We start from the raw sequence: 23,028 nt of genomic DNA, 5'->3' as shown, positions 1-23,028 counted from the left end.
GAGGAAGGCTCTCCCTATCAACACCGCACACATAACTGTTAAGCCAAGTAAGCCAAGTCAGATGATCTCCGATATCATAAAATAGAATAAATTACTCTTTCCGTTCACTTTTATTTGTCACTTATTCTTAAAAATATATTTTCATTTTTACTCATTACTTTTGACATATCAAAAAAAGACAATAATTTTTTTCATGTTTTACCCTCAGCATTAAATACTTAATTTCCAAATAATTTTTTTAAGACATCATTTATTAGGAAATAGTTTGATAAAATACCTATATCATTAATTATTTTCTTAATGAGTATGTCAAGTTAAATTGTGACCATTAAAGTGAGCGGAGGGAGTAAAAGGCATGTTATGATACTTGAGGAAAAAATGGAGTCGATAGAATTTGCCATCTTGTCAACTATTCTATGTGGAATCATTAGTCAAACTGTCATCCCTCAATTGAGATAATTGCTTCCCGCATCTTCACGTGGCATTAATTATAGGGAAAAAGGACAAATATACCTCCGAATTAACGAAAATGGTATACAAATACCCTTCGTTATACTATTGAGACACTAGAGCCCCTACCGTCCAAAAAGTGGTGCATCTATGCCCTTCTCTCTAACGGAAGGACACGTGTCGTCATCCTATGAATCTACCCTTATTATTCACCAAATTCTAAACCCACAACCCAAATTAAAAAGACATACCCAAATAACCCATAACCCACATTGTCAAGTCAATTTCAACGTCTTCAAGGTCCGGTGAGCTGCAGCGAGAGCTGCGCGGTCCTTATCCTGACGAAATCATCGGAGGGAACGAAATTCATCCCCTGCATTTTGAAAGGCGTCGTAGGAGGCGAAAGTTGCTAATTCCTTTGTACCACTCTTTCTCCGCTGAAGCTTCTGAGGCTTTTCCACCGAAGGTGATAGCTCCGTTGGAAGCGACGACGGCATAGAAGCTGACGGTGGTTGAGCCTCTTGTTTTTCGTTGTGCTCAACTTCAGGTTCATTACTCTGCATTTCAGCCTTGTATGAAAGGATCTTCTCTTTTTCAAATTCACCTGAGGTTCCTTCCATGAGCTAATCGGAGGAGGTTTTTCCGGCAATAAAGGTTCAGATGGAGAAGAACGACTTTAAAATGTATCTACTGGAATCACCTCAACATCAGGTTCTTCCCTCTGCTTCTCGCTCCGCCGTTAACGGTGACTATCATACTCCGATATCGTAGAACGTAAAAATTCACACCAAAAAGAGACATTTAAACCCCTTTCTGCATATTGTGCAGAGTATTTCTTTTTCTTCAAAATTTTGAACAGTAAAATATTTATTTATCAAACTAATTCATTATTTCAATTTCATTTTCAAATGAACTTTATATATTATATCAATATGGATCCATGTCCAAATGTATGTTTACTTAGAAATTGATCCTTCCATTGACTTGTTTCTATTGAATCTGGAAGGAAATTATTAAGTCATTGATATTGAAAGTTTACATGCATTGCAACAAGTGTGAACTTGATCTAAAAAGGAGGAGAGGGTGGTTGTCGGTGGCGTTGACGGAGGAGTGTGGTGGTTGGTTGGGACCAGATAGGTGGAGAGTCTCCATCTAGTTCCATGGAGACTGGAGTGTAAAAGGGGTTTTTTCCCCTTCATTTTTTAGGAGGGTCATTTTAATGGGTGGGTTAGGGGGTTATTTGGGTGGGTCTTTTTAATTCGGGTTGTGGATTTAGAATTTGGTGAATAATAAGGGTAGATTCATAGGATGATGACACGTGTCCTTCCGTTAGAGAGAAGGGCATAGATGCACCACTTTTTGGACGGTAGGGGCTCTAGTGTCTCAATAGTATAACGAAGGGTATTTATATACCATTTTCGTTAGTTCGGGGGTATATTTGTCCTTTTTCCCTTAATTATATAAACAATTAAGAAGTTACTAAACTACCATAATAATAATAATATTTAAAAAATGCTATGATACACTAAAGCTCTCCATACGTGGTTTTATGTACTTTCTCTATTTTACTTGCTTTGTAATTTTTAATTTATAACAGTTATTTCCTTCATCTCAATTATGTGACATTTTCTTTTTATCCTAAAAAGAATTTATGTTATCGATATTGATGCTTGACTAATTTGTATTTGCGCCAAAAAATCTCACATAGAGAATAAAGTACTCACTAATAAAGGCGAGTTTGTATCCAAAGAGACTCAAATTCAAGACTTCTTGATTAAAAATAATTCTAACCAACTACCATACGATTTCTCAATTCTCACACGTCCACTTGGAAAGTTTAGGATATGAGGAAATCTATTCAGCCAATAAGCTTTTAGAATTTGATATTAAAGTTGACCCACAAATTGATTATTAGTAATAATTTATTATTATTTTGATTTTTCTCTCTCTCACTTTTTCTTTTAATACTTTGGTGAGTAGCTTGCTGAAAGGAACTAAAGTGTTGCGTAAACCGTGTATGGATGTGACTTTAATATTATCCTAGATGTTGAGTAGTGTAAATTTTCTGTCCACAACAAATTGATGGGTTGGAAAGAGTTCGTTGTACCAATTAAAGTGTATTATTTTAAAATGTTTTTACTTAAGTTGGGTAGAAAAGGGTGGATTAGGAATTGAATTGAATTGTATCGTAATGTCTTTGTCTTACTAGCAAGAAAAAAAAGAAATCTCTTTTTATTGAATTAATATTGTGTTAAGTTAAATGTTGATAACTTCTATAAACAAATATTTGAAAACACTTTCAAATTTTAGATAAATTAATTTATCTTTTTGTTTTAATGAGTTAAAATGGAATATGAAAATAGGAATACCAAAAGGGCGTCTTTATTTCACAATAATGACATACTTGGAGTAATTCTACGAGTGGAGTTTGAAGAGGGTGGTATGCATGTACTATGTAGCCTTGCTTCTGTCTTGTGAAGGTAGATAGATTGTTTTCGATAATCCTCTGTCTCAAGTAAAGTATATCAAATCAGATATGAAAAGAAAATACATTAGAGAAAGGAACAATAGCAATAACAAATAAAATGATAATCGAAGTAAAGAAAACAACACGTAATAATAAAATCGAAGAAAAATAATAAAAGAGTAATACTCCTATCTTGGATTATGTCCTTGATAATCGGCTTGTTATGTCATGTATAATTATTTTTCTCCAATATGTCTTCGGCCTACATCTATCTTTCTTCGGACCCACCATAATCAACTTTTCACACCTCCACTGAGACATTTGGTGCATCTTTCTTTCACATGTCAGAATCATCCTAGTCTTGCTTCCCTCATCTTGTTCATCAGGCAACCACTCTCACCTTGTTTTGATATCTTTGTTTCTAATCATTTTTCATAGTATGACCACACATCCATCTTAATATTCTTAATCCCATTGGGTTCATCTTCTGAGCATGCAAATTTTTGACTAATACAACATTTTTATCTCACAAGCACTGAATGTGAGTCTCAATCTCATCCACCCCACTCTACTACGATGTATAACATCATCGCCAATCTCACCATTTTCTTGAATTATTGATAAAAAATTCTTGAAACTTCCTCTCTTAGGATGACTTGTGAATCTATTCTCACTCTAAAACCTGTCACATGAGTTACGTCACTGAACTTGCATTCTAAATAAATACTCCATCTTACTCATGTTCAACCTAAACCTTTAAACTCCACGGTCTACCTCCAAACACCAATCTATTGTTAACTTCATCACATGCATATCTCATTAATTAATATTATGTCATTTCTAAATAACATACATAGCTACACCTCCCCTTAAAAAAAACAAATTAAGAGTGGATTCCTAATACAATTCCATCACAATTGAGAAACGTTTCAAAAATCTCCTCACTTTGATCTTGATGTCCTTGTTTCACATAACTATAATATTCTCAAATTAAAGTGGAGTATGACTATCTCTATATTTGTGTAGCGTGTAAAGAAAAAGCACACGCCAACCACATTTTTCACTAAAATCTACTATTCTCCTTTACACTATTTGATCGATCCATCAGTTTCCTTGAGACTGCTTTTCTCCTGGTATATTCCAAAAATAATATTCCAACCATCTTAATTTATGTGGTATCATTTAATTCTGACGTAAAATTATATTATTTTTATTTTTATTTTTAATTTATGGCTTAAAAGAAATGTTGAACATTTATGTGAGTTATAGATTATTTATTAAGAGTAAAATGAAATTTTTTAAGAATAAATTATTTTTAACTATAAAAAGGTGGCATTCTTGAGACAAACTTGAAAATAAAAAGAATGTCGCGTAAATTGGAACAAAGAGAGTAAAAATTATGGCACTCAATATTTGTATTAATATGAAAAACTAAATAAGCAATTACAAATTACACCAACAAGGGTTGTGATGAAGTGGTAAGTATTCCTTCATCCTTAACCAACATGAGGTCTTGGGTTCGAGCCCCCTTGGGTATGGAGTCGCCTTTGATAGAAAGCGTTTTACCCCCAATATGGGACTAAAGTGAAAATATACATTTTTGTGTGGCTGTAAATCATTTCATTAAGGGTAAAATAGATATTTTATAGTTAAATTGTTATTTAATATAGAAATATGTTATTCTTTTTGGACTGACTAAAAAAGAAAGTAAATCACATAAATTGGGACATAGGATAGGGAGTACTAAAAGCCTTAAAATTGAATTCATAAAATTTAATTTTGAATCCATTTCTTTATACAAATCACAATGTATTTTATACTTATTAATATGATATGAACACCTAGCGTGAAAAAAGTTGTTAAACTTCAACATTGAATGTGGAGGTTATTCAAACTACGGACTAAGGCATTGATTGATGCAATAATAACAAACTTTATATATAATAGCTCCCACCGGCCTATTGATAGAAATAAATTGATTATTTTGAAAATGATTTAGTTCAACCTATTGAAACAATTTCATAAATAAAATTAATCATGATAGATTAGCTGATTTACCATGTTTGCACTCAGCATGCAATTTGTATATTCTAGTTTCTCTGGTACGGAGTCGTCATCACTGGCGGAGCCAAAATTTTCAGTAAGGAGGTTCAAAATCTGTAGAAATAGACACACGAAGTAGCCAAAGGGGGTTCAACATCTCCTATATATACATAAAAAATTATTTTAACCATGTATAAATAATATAATTTTCCGCCGAAGGGGGTTCGGTTAAACCCTCTATAAGGTGGCTCCGCCCCTGGTCGTCATCGTTAGTGAACATTTCATTTCTCAATATGGGGGTTTACCTGAATCCTTTTGGCCAAAAATTACATTATATTTATATGGTATTTCTAAGAATATTTTTGTTCTATATATTAATTTTGAACCTCTGAAGGTAAATATTAGAGGTTGAGAGGTTCAAAATGATAATTTTGGATTCTCACTATTTCCAATGCAAATCTGAATAGGAGGTACCGAATATCGAATAGAAACCAAAAAAAGGGATTATGAGTAGGTTCTTTCTTCTTTTAATAAGAGATTTTGGATTCAAACTGAGATTGAAAGCAATTCTGATAGGAAACACTTCCCCTAAAACAAGTATTACACCATGCAAATTCATATTAATCAAAAACATACCAAAGAAAGATTGAAGCAACATGAGAGCTTTTTAATACCATAATTAATCAGTTTCCATGGAGCTAATTTTCTTTGCAAAATAAGAAAAGCTCATTACATTACTAAACAAACAAAAGTAGAAATGGAAATTCTACCAAATAAAAAATAAATATGTACACATATCATATTACTAGCTACTACTCCTACCTTACCAACAACATAAAAAAAAATACTTCTTAAGATTATCAAAACGACGGAACGACGCCGTACAAAGTGTCGGAGGCGACAAGGGAGTCTCCCGCGTCGTTCTCCGTACGCTTCGCAAATCTCCCTTTGATTCGAGGTCGAGTCTCAGCATAGGCTTTTCTAGAAGCATATCGTATCGTCTTCTCGAATTTTCGATTCTTTCTCTTCTCTCTATACCTTAATACTCTTGCTTCTCTGTCTAAACTCGAAACCGGGTTAGGTAGTCCGTCAATGGCGGAGTTTCTAACAAATGTGTTTGATACATCTGTCATTGTGTTATGGTCAGGCACAACTCCAACTTCCATAGATGATGAAGAGACCTGTTCAAATAACATAACGTTTCATTAGTTTATGCGGAAACTAAAATGATTTGTTTAACTTTTATATACTGACAGTCATAAGATCTAAGTTAAGGGCTTGACCAGGGTTGCAAGGGATTCATACGAACCCCTTTCGCTTGAAAGAGTTAACATGGTGGAAAAATCATGTTTTATAACACAAATTTTCCATTAATTTGCGAGAAAAAGACTATGAAAAATCTTTTCAACTCCAACGATTTTGCAAATTACTGTATCCGTCAATTTTTATTTGTCATGTTATGTTTTTCGAAAATCAATTTGATTAGTTTTTAAAATTAAATTAGATTATATTAATTTAATATTTTTTTAAAAAAAAATTAAATAATCACGAAAAGTACCGTGAAAATTTTATACTTCTCTAACAATTTTAGCTATTTTCTATAGGTTTCTTTTGAGTTGAGGCTCTATTAGAAATAATCTCATTAGAAGTAAGATTCGAATATATTCTATGCTAATCAAACCCCACTTATGAGATTATGGTATAGGTTAAAGCAATAAAATGAAGAGTTAAAAGGTAAAAAATGGAGAAAAAAAAGAGTACATACACTTTGGCTAATGGATTGAGTTGTGAAGTTGTACATGAAAGGTTTAGATCCACCAGAAAAATCCATTTCATAAGTTGGGTAACCATCAACAACTGGGCCTTGTAATTGGATCTCATTCTTATTGTTTTGTACATGAGGTACAACACAATCTTCTTTATACTCCTCTTGATTACGAGCAATATCCATAGTAGTCGTACATGTTTTCTGATCTGCAATTATATCCATTTCCACATACGGATCCACATCGCTAAACAAATACTCCGCAGATTTATACTCAATTCCTTGAGTATTACTGCTCGGCGCTTGGAGCAGCCACGACTCCGCTTCCGCTTCTTCTTCCTCCGTCTCGTCCTCGTGCTGGTGCGGATCATTTTCATCCGCACCAGCACCACGAGGAGATTTGGCGGAGGCGGAGGCGGAGTCGTAGAATGGAACTACGGGGATCCGCTCGTGGCGTCGAGCTAAGGGATTAGCGGCGTGGATGTCCTGGTCGCAGGTGACGCAGAGTGCGGCGGCGTCGGCTTTACACGTGACGCTCGCCGGCGCGTGCTCGCAAACTTCGCAGACCCAAACGCGCGCGTGCCTGGACGCGAGCTTGTTCGCAGCGTGGATTTTGGAGTCGCAAGTTAAGCAGAGAAAAGCCATGTCCGCCTTGCAGAACACCGTGGACGGCGTCGCTTTGCAGGCATCGCAGCATTTCGCCGTCGTGCTCCAGCTCTCCGCCACCATTATTGTGAGTTGTTTTTTTTGTTAACTTTTGCTAGTTTCTCTCTCTAATGCGTAGTTTCTCTCTCTAAAATTGCAATAATGGAGATTGATTTTTAGCTTTGAAGGAGTGTTTTGTTGCTTTATTATTCAGACAAAGTTTTATCTTAATAGGGAGGGAGGAAATCTGAGATACGACCAATGAGAGGATGACAGGTGTTCTAATCTTAGCCAAATAAGTTGGAATTAATTAGTACTCCCCGTTTCATTTTAGGTGGCATCTTTTTTATTTTTAGTTTGTTTCAAAATAACTGAGTGGAATTGATCGATCTACATCTAAAGTTTTGACTTCCCTTCTCATGGGCACATCTATGGAATAAAGAGAGCCCGCACCACACTCATTATCTATTAGGACCATTAGCTTTTACCGAGAAGAAGAGATTAGTTCTGGCTAGCTTTTATTCCTAATCCTAAGTCCTAACCAATGAATAATAAGTCGGCTTAGAATAATTGAAAATGAATTCAATTTCAATAATCGAATTTAGGAATTGTTTCGGGCCAATGTTACAAGCTTTCGGAATCCAATAAAATCTTTTGCCATTTAACTTTGCTTTCTCGATCCACTACTATCTTATTTTAAAAAAATAAAGGAGCTTCTGACTTAAGAGAAATAAAATAAGCACACCCTCCGGTGTAGATCTACTTTGTTGTTAATAGATCTGTAAGAGTCTTGTTCTACTTGTTATTAATAAATCGGTAAGTGTCTTGTTTCATAAGATATATAAAATATCATTTTATTATAATTAGAAATAATTTATTTTAAAATTATTTTTACTCTTAATAAAATAATTTATAGCCTTATAGATATCTAAAATTATATTTGTCTATAAAATTTTAATTTTTTTTTTTTTTTAATTTATAAAATATCGTACCAAATTAAACAATAACACATTTAAATGATACCGATGGAGTACTCGGAAAATACAAAGTTGTTGTGTTGGTGAAGGTGGGTAACGAAGAAAAGAGTCGTGTGCTGTTTAACACAAAGGTGTTAGTGGGGCTGTGGGGGTACTTTAGGTAGGGGCTGGGCATAAATATCAAAAATAAATTGAAAAAATGAAGTGAATCAAATTAATTGAAATTTTTTGAGTGAATGGTCAAAAACATATTTATTATATGTTGATTTTTAAAGTTTTATATTTGAATTATCAAGTGTGTTTGTTTCCTATTTGAACTATCATCAAATAATTATTAGAACATATTTTAACTATCAGTTGTTGTCTTTTCTATCTAAAGTATGTCAATATTTTACGTAGGAAAAAAACAACTCATAATTAAGGTGTACTTTAATAAATATTCGATGATAAACAAGAAATCCACATCTAATAATTCAAGTATTAAATTCGAATAATTAAAATACTTCAAATGGTTGTTAGTTTTTTACAATTTTAAAAGAAAATCATCTCTTTATGGGCAGATGATTAACAAATTTTAATTAATTATTTCACTCGTGAATTGAGTTTCAATAATAGATTGAATTTTAATTTAAAAAAAATTGTTGGACGCTCTATTTTGTGATATAAATTAAAAAGTTTAAAATGGACAGATGAGTGTTTGACAACCGCATCAAATGTTGTATTACTATCTTATAATATCGATAGTGTCCATTAATTAATTATTTCAATCATATGATTTGGAGTTCAAAAAAAATATATTTAAGAGATTTGACCATACTATTTCTCATTATTTAAATAGTTATCCTTTGTTCGTCATTCAAATATGTTACTATTTTCTATGTATAATATTAGATCGATATTATTTCATATGACATAACTAGAAATTGAAAAATCGAACAAAACCAAGTTAATTTTAATTCGAATTGGATGCTATTTTCTTCAAACCAAAACACTCAAAATCGAATCACACCCCTGATTTAGAGTATGAAGATGTGACGTATTATGCTTTTTTTAAAAAGCTTATTTCTCTCATTTACTTTTTTTTTTTTTAATCCCAGGATAATCCGCAGCCGCTACAACCTCTGCTAGGGGTGTTCACGATTTGGATAAAAACTGATCCAAACCGAAAAACCGAACCAAACAGATGAAATAAAACTGATTTTATTTGAGTTTGGTTTGGTTTGGTTTGGTTATGGTTTTATGTTCGAAAAAATTGAAGAAATAACCGAACCAAACCGATGAATTATATACGTATATTTTATTAATATACATACTTAATATATTATTTTTATAAACAATTTTAAAGATCTTGTATATATTTTCATTAGAATTTCATTATAATTTACTTATTGAAAGCAAAACTGTCAAGATGAAAACATTTATCTTATTGATTTCATGTATATGAGCGTCTATGACAATTCTTTGTAGGACTGAAAATGTTATTTTATCTTCCTTCTAGGCTAATATAGTGAATTTTAAAGCTTTATTGATAGTAAATTTAGTGATTGAAAGTTCAGTAATTTAAGTCATTCTAACTTTTTTTCGTTTTGAATGGATTGTTGTCACTTTTTCACATTTTGAATGAATTGTTTCTTTTATTTTTGTATATGGTTAATAACCGAATAATCGAACCAAATCAAACCGAAACCAATAACCACCAAACCGATAAATGTATATTATATTTGGTTTGGTTTGGTTTTAATAATTTTAAAACTGATTAAGTTGGTTTGGTTTTGATTTTGACCAATAACCGATCCAAATCGACCCGTGAACACCCCTAACCTCTGCCCTTCGGGTGAGCACTCTGTGGTGAGCACTTTGTGCGCACTAGATAAACCACCCATTTTGCCATCTTATTCCTGATTTTTTAATTATATTTTTTCCCTTGTTATAAATAAAGAAATGCATATGTTCTATAGCAAATCTATTTCTCCTGACTTTTAGGCTTTACTTTATATCTTTTAGGTTTTCTTTATGATATTGAAGGCTTATGGTAAATGCTCAGCAAATTTACTCCGAAGAAGTTACTACAAAACTATCTCTCTTTTGCTATTTAAGGTTTTAATATACGGTCTTTATTTTATAACATGTTATTAACACAAGATCTCCTATAAGGTATGTTTTGATTATATAACTATTTTTATATTCTAGACACGAGTATACATAATACATATGTATATTTTCAGTTTTTATGTTCTCTAAATAATATTAGGTGACAGTGACCTTAACCAAGGTTTTTGTCCCATAGGGTTTTTCCTGATAAGATTTTTTAATGAGGCAACAAACAATGTATATTAAGAATAATTATGTAGAACCCAGGATTTGAAGACTTCGGTTGCACTAATATTACCTTAGCACAAATATGAGCTCTAAGCTAAACTTAAACTTAAAATAAAAATAATGAAAAAAGGGCTTTAGTTGGATTTGATCTCTGGTCCCAGGGTGGTTTCTCTAGTTTATACTAACAACACAAGGACACTCATATGTTTTTATGGGTGCAGTGTTAACTATATCCTAGTTTCTGTTAGTTTCTTAAAATAGATATACATATATACTGTATACATATGATTTTTTCCGAAGTTAGTGAATGCACGTGCACCCCTTCCTAAAGGTATAGGTCCCGCTTCTGACTGTGTACACTCTTTCTTCTTCTAAAATTTCTTTGTACATGTACATCGGAGTATTGTATTGTAAATAAAGAAATGTGGATATCCGGTAACAAATCCACTTCTCGTGACTTTTGGGCTGTAACTTTTAGATTTTCTTTATGACTTTGAAGACTTGCGATAAATGTTAAGCAAATTGAAGAGATTTTTCTTAAAATGACAAGTATTAAAGAGGGACTTATGTTAAGCAACAAATACAATAGGTAAACTTTACACAACTTTAGATATAAGAAACCAAGTTCATAAAATTGTTTAAATGTTTTAGAAGTTACTATCACAATGTAAGGGCCACATCATTCTTGTACAAATAAGGATCAAACTTCTCTCCAAATGAATTTGTCAAAGGAGGGATCTCACACTCATGTTCTTGGGAGTATGTGAATGTTGTTCTCCTTTATTCCAACTTACTTATATGTATGTATTGATTGATTGAAGAATCAAAACATACCTTCAGATGTTAGTCAATGCTTTCTAATATGTTGCTTTAGTGATTGGCCATTGGATGTTTGTGTTGTGGCTATAAATCTTCTAACAAAGTCCAAGAATGTTTCTTCATCACACATTTATGAACCATATATAGCCTTTTAGATCCAAGAATAGAAGAGGGAAAATACAAGTCTTCTTTGTATCATAGATCGATGCATATGGTTATTTTTGGAAACAGCTTCTCTACCTCTCACGAGGTAAGGGTAAGGTTTGCGTACACTCTATCCTCCCCAAACTTCACCTGTGAAATTACAGTGGGTATGTTGTTATTGTAGATGCATATGGCTATATGTGGTTTGTTTCTTTTGCAATTTGTCAAGCTTTTCAGGATGTCATGAACACATTTTTCGCTGAGCTTCCCATGGAGTTTTACTCGTTAATATGTTCACTTTCTTCATCTCTGGAATCTAATTCTTTGGGTTTCCAGGATGAAACTAATGGTTAGCTTCTATCAACACTTCCCAATGACTGGTGATGTTTGCGAGTGAATTGATCTTCAGCCCAACAAGTACAAATATCTTCAAATACATAAGCAGAAATCATCCAGGATTCGATGAAGATCAAAAGGAATTGTACAAGAAATGTCCCTTGGTACAGAAACTCGAGCTCCTAGAATATCCCCTGCTTGCTACACACATTATCGCGATCTGGAGAGCCAATTCAAGTCCCTGAATATTTTTTATGTGTCACTACAGTACTGTTATCTACTGATACATCTCCAGTAGCTAAGCATTGTCATCACCTTCAACGTCGTGTTATAAATTGTTATTCATATTCAATGAATTAAGACAATAGTCAATTCAAGCTCATGAGTTTCTTGCTAGCTAGATTTGTGTATTTCAATTTGCAGATATTTGGATTCATGAGCAATTTATTATTGTCAATGTCTTGGAGACTTTAAACTTCAAAAAGATGTCTAAACCAAAGTAGAAATGATATTCAATACTTTATCATGATCAAGTGTCTTGAGAAATTTTTATTGGACACTTTTAAGAATGACTACAAGGTAGCCTCAATGCCTAAACAAGAATACAAGACGTCATGTTTGCTGAAAAATGACTACTACAAGAAACAATTGATTCCAAAAGATAACTACGAGAAAGTAGTCCTATATTCCTAAACATGAATACAAGGTGTCATCTTCGCCAAAGATTGACTAGATACAATGTGTCATTTTCATCAAAGAATGACTACAATAAGAAGTCATCAATTCTAGAAGATAATTACAAGAAGGTGTCATCAGTTTCAAAAAGTAACTACTACAAGGTGCTCTTAGTGCCTAAACAAGAATAGACAGTGTCATACTACTACAAGAAGTCATCAGTTACCCTCATTGCCTAAACAAGAATACAAGAGTACATACATTTAACCATTAAAAATGTAAAAAGAACAATATTATATATATTTTGATAATATACTCAAATACACACATATATATACATAATATCACTATGTGTATACCATGTTGTTTAAAGCATATACTTCTAACCATTAATATATGCAAAGAACTATAATATATATATATATATATATATATATTGAATAAGTAACATAATTTAATATATTCATATGTCCATATCTTATACATGTATATTAATATCTCAATTATATGTGTCATATATAGTACCAGTATATTTATACAATGTTATGTATATTCTTATCTTGCATTTTGGGTCTTTCCTTAATTTCCTAACAAGTGTGAGGAAATTGTTTTGTCAATATTTTCTCGTAGATTACACAATTCCCCTGGCGAAAATTATACATACAACACGAATAACAGTATATTAATATCTATATTATACATTAATGTATATATATAAAAAAATACAATATTGGCTTCTATGCAAACTATTTTTGTCAATTTCACAATATTTTATATTGTGTCTGGTATAGCCTATACATTTGTTGTAGCCCACAACTCAATTTACCATAATGATTTCCAAACACTTCTCCTATACTAAGAAAATAATCTAAGTTATATTAGAGTCCAGAAGGACTCGTACGGTATGCTGGACAAATATAGATAATTTTGGGATAAAAATATAGAATTGCTTTATTTATTGTTTAGATACTAATTTTGAGGTAAGCTGTACGCATATTAGTAATCAGGATAAATAATCCTTATTAGAAGATGGAATAATAGTATTGTAATTAGCTATTCCGAGATAAAGCAATGAAAATGAAAAAAAAAAAAAAACCCTTAATGTCAGTAAAACTCTCTTTTTACTAAATGAGGTGGAGAAAATTTGTGTAAACAAACAACTTCTTAAAAAATATGCAATACATGTTATTTTTAAATAACTTAATAACTAATCCCAATGCATATAATTAATTCGATTATAACTTGTGTTCAAACTAAACAACCTCTTTAAAATTATTCTCCAGGGACCAAGTATTTGGAGGAAGATAGTTGTGTTTAACGTAGAATGGAATAAAAACTTATTCCAATGTGCAAAGAACATTCTATAGAAATATCAAACATCTTACGGTAAAAATTTACTAGGATATATTGAACAAATAAGATACTTTCTTTTATTTCTCATTTGGTGTTCAGTGTCTTGTATCTACGGTAAGTTTCGTGGGTCGCCCATGTGGATCGACCCGACTTGATCAAGTTCTGCCCGATCCGATCCAATTTAACTAATTAATTAATTAAATGAATAATTCTTTTTTAAAAGGATAAGAGGGAACCGTTATAAGGTAACCTCCCCTTGAAAGACTCCTAATGAGAGTGTTTTGGAGAACGTGGAAAAATAGATAGAAACGTGAGAACGTTGAAAATCAGTGAAAAGGAAAACAGAGAAAACTAAAAGTCATCTTTTTTGCCAAAAATATTGAATCGACACAATCTTAGATACTTAGTTTGTGAACGAGAACGATCTTTGTTTCCTTGTGATTAAAAGAGAGATCAGAAGCAATTAGTTTTGACAGCAAAATCAACAACAAATATTTTCGCTGCAAGTTATAAGGTACACATCTTGTTGTTGCTTTGCTATTAATATTCCTTCACCTACATTGGAATATAGTTAATTCAGAGTTGCACTACGTAAAGTCCCATTCGGAGAAAAAATTTCTCTATCAAGAATTTTTTTATATATAGGGATCGAATCTGAGAACTCTGATTTAGTGCACTACTCTTAGTAAGTAAATAAGATGTTAAAGATGCATGTGTCAATATGGAATAAAGAAAAGGTTGACATCTTGGGATTCTGTTCAAGAACATATTCATTATTTAATTCTGCACTACGTACTGATAGTGTCAACCATGCATATTTTTGTGTTTATTCTATATGCTTTTGCTTTGGATATATAAAGAAAAAACAAGTGAAGAATTTTTCAGATATGACAGCAACTTTGCATGTTCCAATTTTATTGGGTTATACATATGAATTTGGATTTTTTCTTTTAGGGTGTGTTTGGTACGAAGGAAAACATTTTTCGGAAAATGTTTTTCAATTTTCTCATGTTTGGTTGGGTTAAATGTTTTGGAAAATGTTTTTCAAATCAACTCATTTTCCTCAAATTTAAGGAAAATGACTTCCCTTCAAAACTTAAGGAAAATATTTTCCAAAACTCTCTTCCAACTTCCAATTTAAAAAAAATTGTTGAAAAAATCAATTTATTTTGTCCCTACCCTCAAACCAGCCCCCCAACCAACCCCCCCCCCCCCCTCCCAAAAAAAAATAAAATAATTTAAAGCTTGTTTTTAAATTCAATTTTTTTACCCACCCTCACTCCTACTCCTACCCCCACCCCCTCCCAAAAAATATTAAAAATAAATTTTAAAAGATATTTCTAATTTCATTTTTTTATTTTTTACCCCCACCCACTACCTTCGCCCCCCCCCCCCTCTATCAATTTTTTTTACTGTTTTTAAAAAATTATTTTCAACTTCAATTTTTTATTTTTTCATTCCGATCCTCGATCACCCACGCCCCCTCCCCGGCCTATCCCCCCCCCCCCCCAAAAAAAATTGAGTTTATTTTAAAAAAAATATTTTCTACTTCAAAATTTTATTTTTTTTATCCCCTACACTCGATCCCCCCCTCCCCCCCCCCCAACTCACCCACCCCCTACTCGCCACCCCTATCCCAAAAAAAATAATTTAAGTTTGTTTTTAAAAAATATTTTCAATTTCAAAATTTCATTTTTTCACCCTACCTTGACCCCCCCCCATGCTCCTCCTACCCAGCCCCCCACTCACCCTACCCCTACCACCCACCCCCCAAAAAAAAAATTCAAGTTTGTTTTTAAAAAATATTTTCAACTTCAAAATTTCATTTTTTCACGCTATCCTTGACCCCCACCCCCAAAAAAAAAAAATTAAAGTTTGTTTTTAAAAATATTTTCAATTTCAAAATTTCATTTTTTCATCTCTACCCTCGATCCCCCACCCACCCAGGCCCTACCCCCCCCCCCAAAAAAATAAAAAATTTAAGTTTGTTTTTAAAAAATATTTTCAATTTCAAAATTTCATTTTTTCACCCCTACCCTCGACCCCCCTCCAGCCCCCCCACCACCACCACCCCAAAAATAATTTTAAGTTTGTTTTTCAAAAATATTTTCAATTTCAAAATTTCACCCCACTCCACCCACCCCCTACCAGCACCCTCCCCCCCCACCACCCCCAAAAAAAAAATTAAGTTTGTTTTTAAAAAATATTTTCAATTTCAAAATTTTATTTTTTCACCCCAATCCTCGACCCCCCCCCCCACCCAACCCCTACCATCCCCCATCCCCAAAAAAAATTTTAAGTTTGTTTTTAAAAAATATTTTCAACTTCAAAAATTTAATTTTTCACCCCTACCCTCAACCCACCCCCTACCACCCCCCCACCCCATCCCCAAAAAAATTTAAGTTTGTTTTTAAAAAATATTTTCAATTTCAAAAATTATTTTCTATCCTAGTAAAAATAAAAGATATTTCTCAAAAAAAAAAAATCATTCATAAATCAAACACTAAAAATCTTTTCTGGAAAATATTTTCTACTCACCAACCAAACATGAGAAAATAAGTCAAAAATCAACTTGTTTTCTAGGAAAACATTTTCTTTCATACCAAACACACCCTTAGTATTGTTGTATCAATTAGAACCATGTAAAAAAGATTCACTTATTTTGCATAAGTTTATCAAGAAAAATAAAAAAAATACCAATCTATACAATCTTTTAACAACTTTTATAGTTTTATATTTTTTAATTGCACAAAAAAATAACAAGAAAAAAGAAGAGTTTTACCACTGCTAAAAAATAATTATTTTCTCATTAAAAATTTTCATCGAAAAATGTTCAGTATATATAATAATGTTTTATTACGAAAAACTTAGGAAGTTTTACATTAGCTCAGTAGTGAATCCAAGATTGTTATTATAAGGGGTGTCAATGGTTGTAGACGTGTAGTAAAAAATAAAATTATGGAGCTAGAAGGATTAGAACACACGACCTCAAGAAATTTTCACAATGCCTTAATCACTACACTAAACCTTTTAACTTATGTCAAGAGGTGTCAATATTTATATATATATTTATTAAATCAAAATTGACTTTTATATATAATGTAATTTTTCAACGAAGGGGTGTTGCTTTACACCCCTTAGCTAAGGGTGGGTCCATGCCTGACTGAGCTGGTTTGATGGGAAATGAGTGAAAAAATTATGTTTTATAACTAAAATTTCCCACTAATCGACAACAATGGAGAAAACCTTTATTTCCAGTAATATTGTACCTGATATATATATATATATATATATATAACTTTTTTTTTATAGAAATAGATAAACAGGAATATTAAAAATTGGTTGGTTACATATACTAGTTTTCTCTGGCAAAAATATTTAAGTTTGGACAGAATTAAGTTATTTATACTAATTTATTCGTTTCATTTTATGCAAATTTATGCCAGACAATATCCCAAAGTAATGATCTTAATTCTTAAGAATCAAGGCAAGTTGTTTTTTTTTACAATAAAATTTAAATAGTCAATAGAGTATATCATCTTTATAAAATTTAATATAGTAAAATATTATTCCTGGATCCAACTTAATAAGAATTTTTTTAAAAGGAAAAAATGTTGACATTGGAGTTTTAACTACTATTAGGTAATTACAGAGAATAACTTTTGTTTGTTATAATTTCTATATGATATGATAATATATTCCACTTAAAAGGCACTTTTTAAATGGATGAGAATAACCTAAAATATCAAATCATAATCTTAGATAATTTTAGAATTTAGCTCAAAATTGCACTTGCAAATTGAGGTTAGCTACATATTCCATGCTAATTCCTAAATGCATTTATATGATCTCTTATATTCTTTTGTTCTTGAGGAATTTCAAAGGGTGTCATTTCACTCTCCCCATATTTTACCATTATGTTTAAACAAAACAAAAAAGATTCTTTATATTAAAAAAAATGGATCTAGGGACCCCTTAGATTTTGAAAATCTATTACATTTTATTGAGTTTTTGTTTTATGATTTTAGTTCTTCAGCCAACCACAACACACAATTAACAACATAATCACAACCACCATTACTGTCAATCATATAATCAGTCGTCAATATTAATATTCATCATTTATAATTATTATTATCCATTACTATTACACAATTATTATCAAACATTACTGACAATCACCATCATTAATCACCAATATATACCGTCAATCATTATGATCATTAGTTATTTACTAACCATCATAACCAACTATATAACCATTAACCACTATGTTAGTCACCATTGCCACTAACTATTACCACCACATAACCATTAGCCAAGATCATTCTCAATCAATTAAAATTCCGCTTGCTTGTCATCACCATCACCAACTATCATATAGTTTTAAAAAAACTTAATTGATATAGTTAGATTAAATTTAGTATTTTATTGAATTTCATATTTAATAATTTCTAAATAAAAACTAGTTATATTTATTCAGATGATGAAAGAACAAATAGTCTCAATTATTAATATTCAAATCTTAATACACTATCTTAATATCGAGATGCATGTATTCAAATTAAGATATGTAAATCTTATCCACACTGAACAATGTAGAAGTACGATTTGCACGATCAAACATACATAGAGTACAATTCTACATAACAATATCTTATATTTAAAAAAATTATTTTTTAAGTGAATGTGCCCTATCCACTCACCAAAATAATAATTATGTGATCCTATTTTAAGCTAGTTGGCCAGCATATTATTTGATTTAAACAGACAAGCTAAAAGCAAATGCCCTATATTAAGAAAAAAATTATTAGTGCCATTATTATTTTTGAGAATTCTATTCAACTAAGATGTGGCAACTATGATTAACTTTATATAATAATCATAATATGATAGATTATGGGTGTGTTTGGTATGAAGGAAAATGTTTTCCTGGAAAACAAGTTGATTTTTGACTTATTTTCTCATGTTTGGTTGGTGAGTAGAAAATATTTTCCGGAAAAAAATTTTAGTGTTTGATTTATGAATGAAAAATATTTTTGAGCAATATCTTTTATTTTTACTAAAGTAGAAAATAATTTTTGAAATTGAAAATAGTTTTTAAAAACAAACTTAAATTTTTTTGGGGGGTGGGGGGTGGGTGAAGGGGGTCGAGGGTAGGGGTGAAAATTTGAAATTTTGAAGTTGAAAATATTTTTGAAAAACAAACTTAAAATTTTTTATTTTTTTTTGGGGGGGGGGGGCTGGTAGGGGGGTGGGTGGGGGTCGAGGGTAGGGATGAAAAAATGAAATTTTGAAATTGAAAATATTTTTTAAAAACAAACTTGAATTTTATTTTTTTTGGGGGGGGGGGCTGGTAGGGGGGTGGGTGGGTGGGGGTCGAGGGTAGGGATGAAAAAATGAAATTTTGAAATTGAAAATATTTTTTAAAAACAAACTTGAATTTTTTTTTTTTTGGGGAGGGGGGGTGTTAGGGGTGGGTGGGTGGGGGGCTGGGTAGGAGGTGGGTGGGGGTCGAGGGTAGGGTGAAAAAATGAAATTTTGAATTTGTAAATATTTTTTAAAAATAAACTCAATTTTTTTTTGGGGGGGGGGGGGGTGACCGGAGAGAGGGGTGGGTGATCGAGGATCGGGATGAAAAAATAAAAATTGAAAGTTGAAAATATTTTTCAAAAACAAACTTAATTTTTTTTCTTTTTGAAGGGGGTTGGGGGCTGATAGGGGGGTTGATGGGGGGGGGGGCGAGGGTAGTGGGTAGGGGGTAAAATAATAAAAAATTGAAATTAGAAATATCTTTTAAAAACAATTTTTAATATTTTTTTGGGAGGGGGTGGGGGTAGGGGTGAGGGTGGGGTAAAAAAATTGAATTTAAAAACAAGCTTTAAAATTTTTTTTTTTTTTTTTTTTTTTTGGGGGGGGAGGGTTGGTTGGGGGTGGTTTGAGGGTAGGGACAAAATAAATTAATTTTTTCAACAAAAAAATAATTGTAATTTGAAGTTGGAAGAGAGTTTTGGAAAATGTTTTCCTTAAGTTTAGAAGGGAAGTCATTTTCCTTAAATTCGAGGAAAATGAGTTGATTTGGAAAACATTTTCCAAAACATTTAGCCCAACCAAACATGAGAAAATTGGAAAACATTTTCCGGAAAATGTTTTCCTTCATACCAAACACACCCTATGACACAATTCATACATCAATGAACTTTTAAAAAGCATACTATGTTGAATAATGAATATATAAATATGATTTTACAAAATCTAAAATTTTATAATTTTAAAAATATGTTATAATATTTGTGTGACGATACAAAATTTTCACTAACAATAAAATGAAAAAATTTAAAATATTTTTGAAAATTATGTTAATTTTTTTTGAATAAATTATTTAAACTAATGCCACATAGTACAATTTAGCATGGTACTTACCTTAATAAGTAATATTTCAACTATAGAAGCTTCTAAAAAGCTTTTATTGATAATGTCTTTTGATGGTGTTTCATCTATTAAACTATTAAAAGTTATTTTCTTAAGGAAATTATTGTTTAATTAAATAGACAAAAACCACTTTCTTCATCAATATTCATCTTCTTCCAAGAGAAGCACAAGTTGTTTTCTTTTACAATGAACTTAATCCTTGCCATTTTAGTCCTCCTTTATTTAGTGTCATTAGTTGTTTGGATTTATGGCATCTCCTTTTTTTTTACTCCCATCACAAAACTATAACTTCTCAACGAGTAAAACATAAATCTATTCCAATTTTCTTTTAACAAAATATATAATCATGGTATAAATTTTATAGCTAACAGCAAAATCTATCGTTAATTCTAGTCAACAACAAATTTGCAACAACTTATAAAAATATTATTAGCTACAAGCAATTTAGCAATAGATCATTAGCAACGAAGTTTTGTAGCTAATTCTAATGTTTATAATAAATTTCATGTATATGATTGTCTGACTTACATATAAAAAAATTTCTTTTATTTTTAATTAAACATTTTCACATAAAATGATTAAAAGCGCGAAAAGAATTGAAATTTTCACATAATAAATGCGAAATTTATCTCAAGTTCTACTAGTTTAGTGGATATGTATGAGGCAATAACATCAAATTATAAAGCAAAATAATAATAGCATCTAATGGATGATTATAATGTTTCACTTTACCCCACAAATTATATTCTTTTATTCACCTCTTTAGGACTGATTAATGATTGTAAACTCTTTTTTATAGCCCAATCACACTGAAAAACTTGAGTGGGGTTTCCCTATTTGCCACTAGGCCCAATAAAGGCCCACTAGGTGGGCCCAAATCTAGGATCCGTATTCATTTTCAATGAGATAATGTTGTATTTCATCATCATTATAGACACATTCACTAGTAGGAATATTACTTGGTGGATGATGTCAATAACAACATCCTCTTGTCGTTCCATATTAGAACTCAAAGACAATTTGAGATTTGTTTTCGTGCATCTACATTATTTATCGTGAATCTGTTACCTCCCATCAGTATAGATATCAAATAATTTTTCTTATCTGAACTCAATCGAATTCAGATCGCACAATGCAGGGTCTATTAGGGACAACAGTTTTAATATGATTTTCTCCATGATCAGTACTCAAAACCTCTAATAAAGGGTGGAGGAACCCCGACCATCTCACCACAATCCAGATAGATGCTTGAACTATTTTGCTAAAATAATGAAAGAAAAACTCAAATGCAAAATGGAAGATTGTGATATTCTTGTGCAATTTAGTGTAAATTAGGTCTCATCAACATGTGCCAAAACGTACGTGTTCAAGCCCTTGAGTCTCAACTCTAATCTTATCAACAAGTCCCATAACATAAACCAAACTATTTTTACATATAAAAAAAAGTTGTCAATATGAAAAGAATTTGTGTGTTGCACATGAAAATAGAATCCGCAAAGCATGCTTCATGTTTTTAGGTTTATTAGTTATCATGATTCTTCAATATTTAACAAATCGCACCCCAACAAAAGTTGCAACAAAGAAAGGATCAGAGTTCCCTCCCTGCTTTGCCTTGCTCACCTTTAGCATGGCTCTAACCACTGACTTTTACTCGGTCCCAATTTATGTGACATAGTTCTAATTTCAAAAGTCAAACATTACATATTTTAAAACTGTACAGAAATACTACAAGTCAAAATAATTGATCAATTATGGTCAATGAAAGTGTTGGTTGAATCTCAAAATTCGAAAAATGTCACATAAATTAGAATAGAGAGAGTAATACAGTGTTCATAAATGATGTGGAAGATAAAAAAGAAAATTGTGGTTATTAATTAGATATATTTATGTTTGAAATTCATTTATATATGTGAAAACTTTTATGTATATTCATGTTAAGACATGTTGGGCTGAATCTACCTAAAGATACTTTTAACATAGTGTGATATTCTTCGCTTTGGGTCAAGATTGCACGATTTTTACAAAAACCTTCACACCATCTGGAGAGATCCTATATCTTATATGTGCTTACCAAATTCCGCTACACATGTGGGACTTTGTTCACACACCCAACGATCTCCTCCACAAACTAAGTTTTACATGTCTCATCACCATGATCCCGAAAAATACATAACAGTTAATGAAGTTATGTAGTTTGTGCCTTAATAAAAAAATTCAATAGTGATTCAACAACTTCATTGTTGTTGCTACAATCAAGTATAGTAGATTCCTAATAAAGAAGGAGATTAGCATAATTGATGTCAAAGATCCTACTAGAGGATTGAAGAATTTCATATTGGTGAAGGCATCCAAAACGTGAAGTTTGATGTATGGAAAGCATACTTTGCAAGGTGTGAATCAATTACTAGGAATCAATTCACTTCTAGCACGAATAAATGTTTTTGTCACTATATAGTGTTAGAAACAATAAAAAATAATTAAAGTTATACGAAGCGGGGCAAAAAAAAAAATGCTTTTATAAGAAGCGGGGAAGGACAAAGTCTTTGAGGATTTATGCGAATTTACTTCGTATTCACCCTGCATACTTCTTTTATTTTTTGTGT

General features: G+C 31.7%; 2 protein-coding genes across 3 annotated transcripts in view; both read right to left on the bottom strand.

The window, feature by feature from the left end:
• Positions 1-23,028, bottom strand: part of LOC125814442 (anaphase-promoting complex subunit 13) — a 171,865-nt gene that overhangs the window by 39,135 nt on the left and 109,702 nt on the right. Inside the window, exon 1 of one of the 2 annotated variants that reach the window (XM_049493886.1) lies at positions 17,462-17,465. The exons of the other annotated variant lie outside the window; for it this stretch is intronic. The gene's annotated coding sequence lies outside the window, so the exon portion shown is untranslated. Of the gene's footprint in view, positions 1-17,461; positions 17,466-23,028 lie in introns of those variants that run through there. 2 annotated transcript variants of the gene reach the window in all.
• On the bottom strand, positions 5,607-7,551 carry LOC125814413 (zinc finger protein CONSTANS-LIKE 4-like). Its single transcript, XM_049493862.1, has 2 exons — positions 6,726-7,551; positions 5,607-6,141 (listed from the first exon to the last, which is right to left on the bottom strand). Exons 1-2 carry the CDS (start codon positions 7,452-7,454, stop codon positions 5,821-5,823), a joined length of 1,050 nt encoding a protein of 349 aa, XP_049349819.1. The 5' UTR covers positions 7,455-7,551; the 3' UTR covers positions 5,607-5,820.

The sequence above is a fragment of the Solanum verrucosum genome, unplaced genomic scaffold (genome assembly GCF_900185275.1).
Source record: "Solanum verrucosum unplaced genomic scaffold, falcon-dt-bn FXZP01000268.1, whole genome shotgun sequence".
NCBI lineage: Eukaryota > Viridiplantae > Streptophyta > Magnoliopsida > Solanales > Solanaceae > Solanum > Solanum verrucosum.
This window is presented reverse-complemented; position numbering and strand designations above follow the sequence as displayed.

Bases quoted from the DNA above. Each gene is read 5' to 3' on its own strand.
- LOC125814413 (XM_049493862.1), bottom strand. From the start codon at position 7,454: ATGGTGGCGGAGAGCTGGAGCACGACGGCGAAATGCTGCGATGCCTGC. The intron at 6,142-6,725 runs GTATGTACTCTT...TTATTTGAACAG, and splicing joins CTCAATCCATTAGCCAAAGT to GTCTCTTCATCATCTATGGA.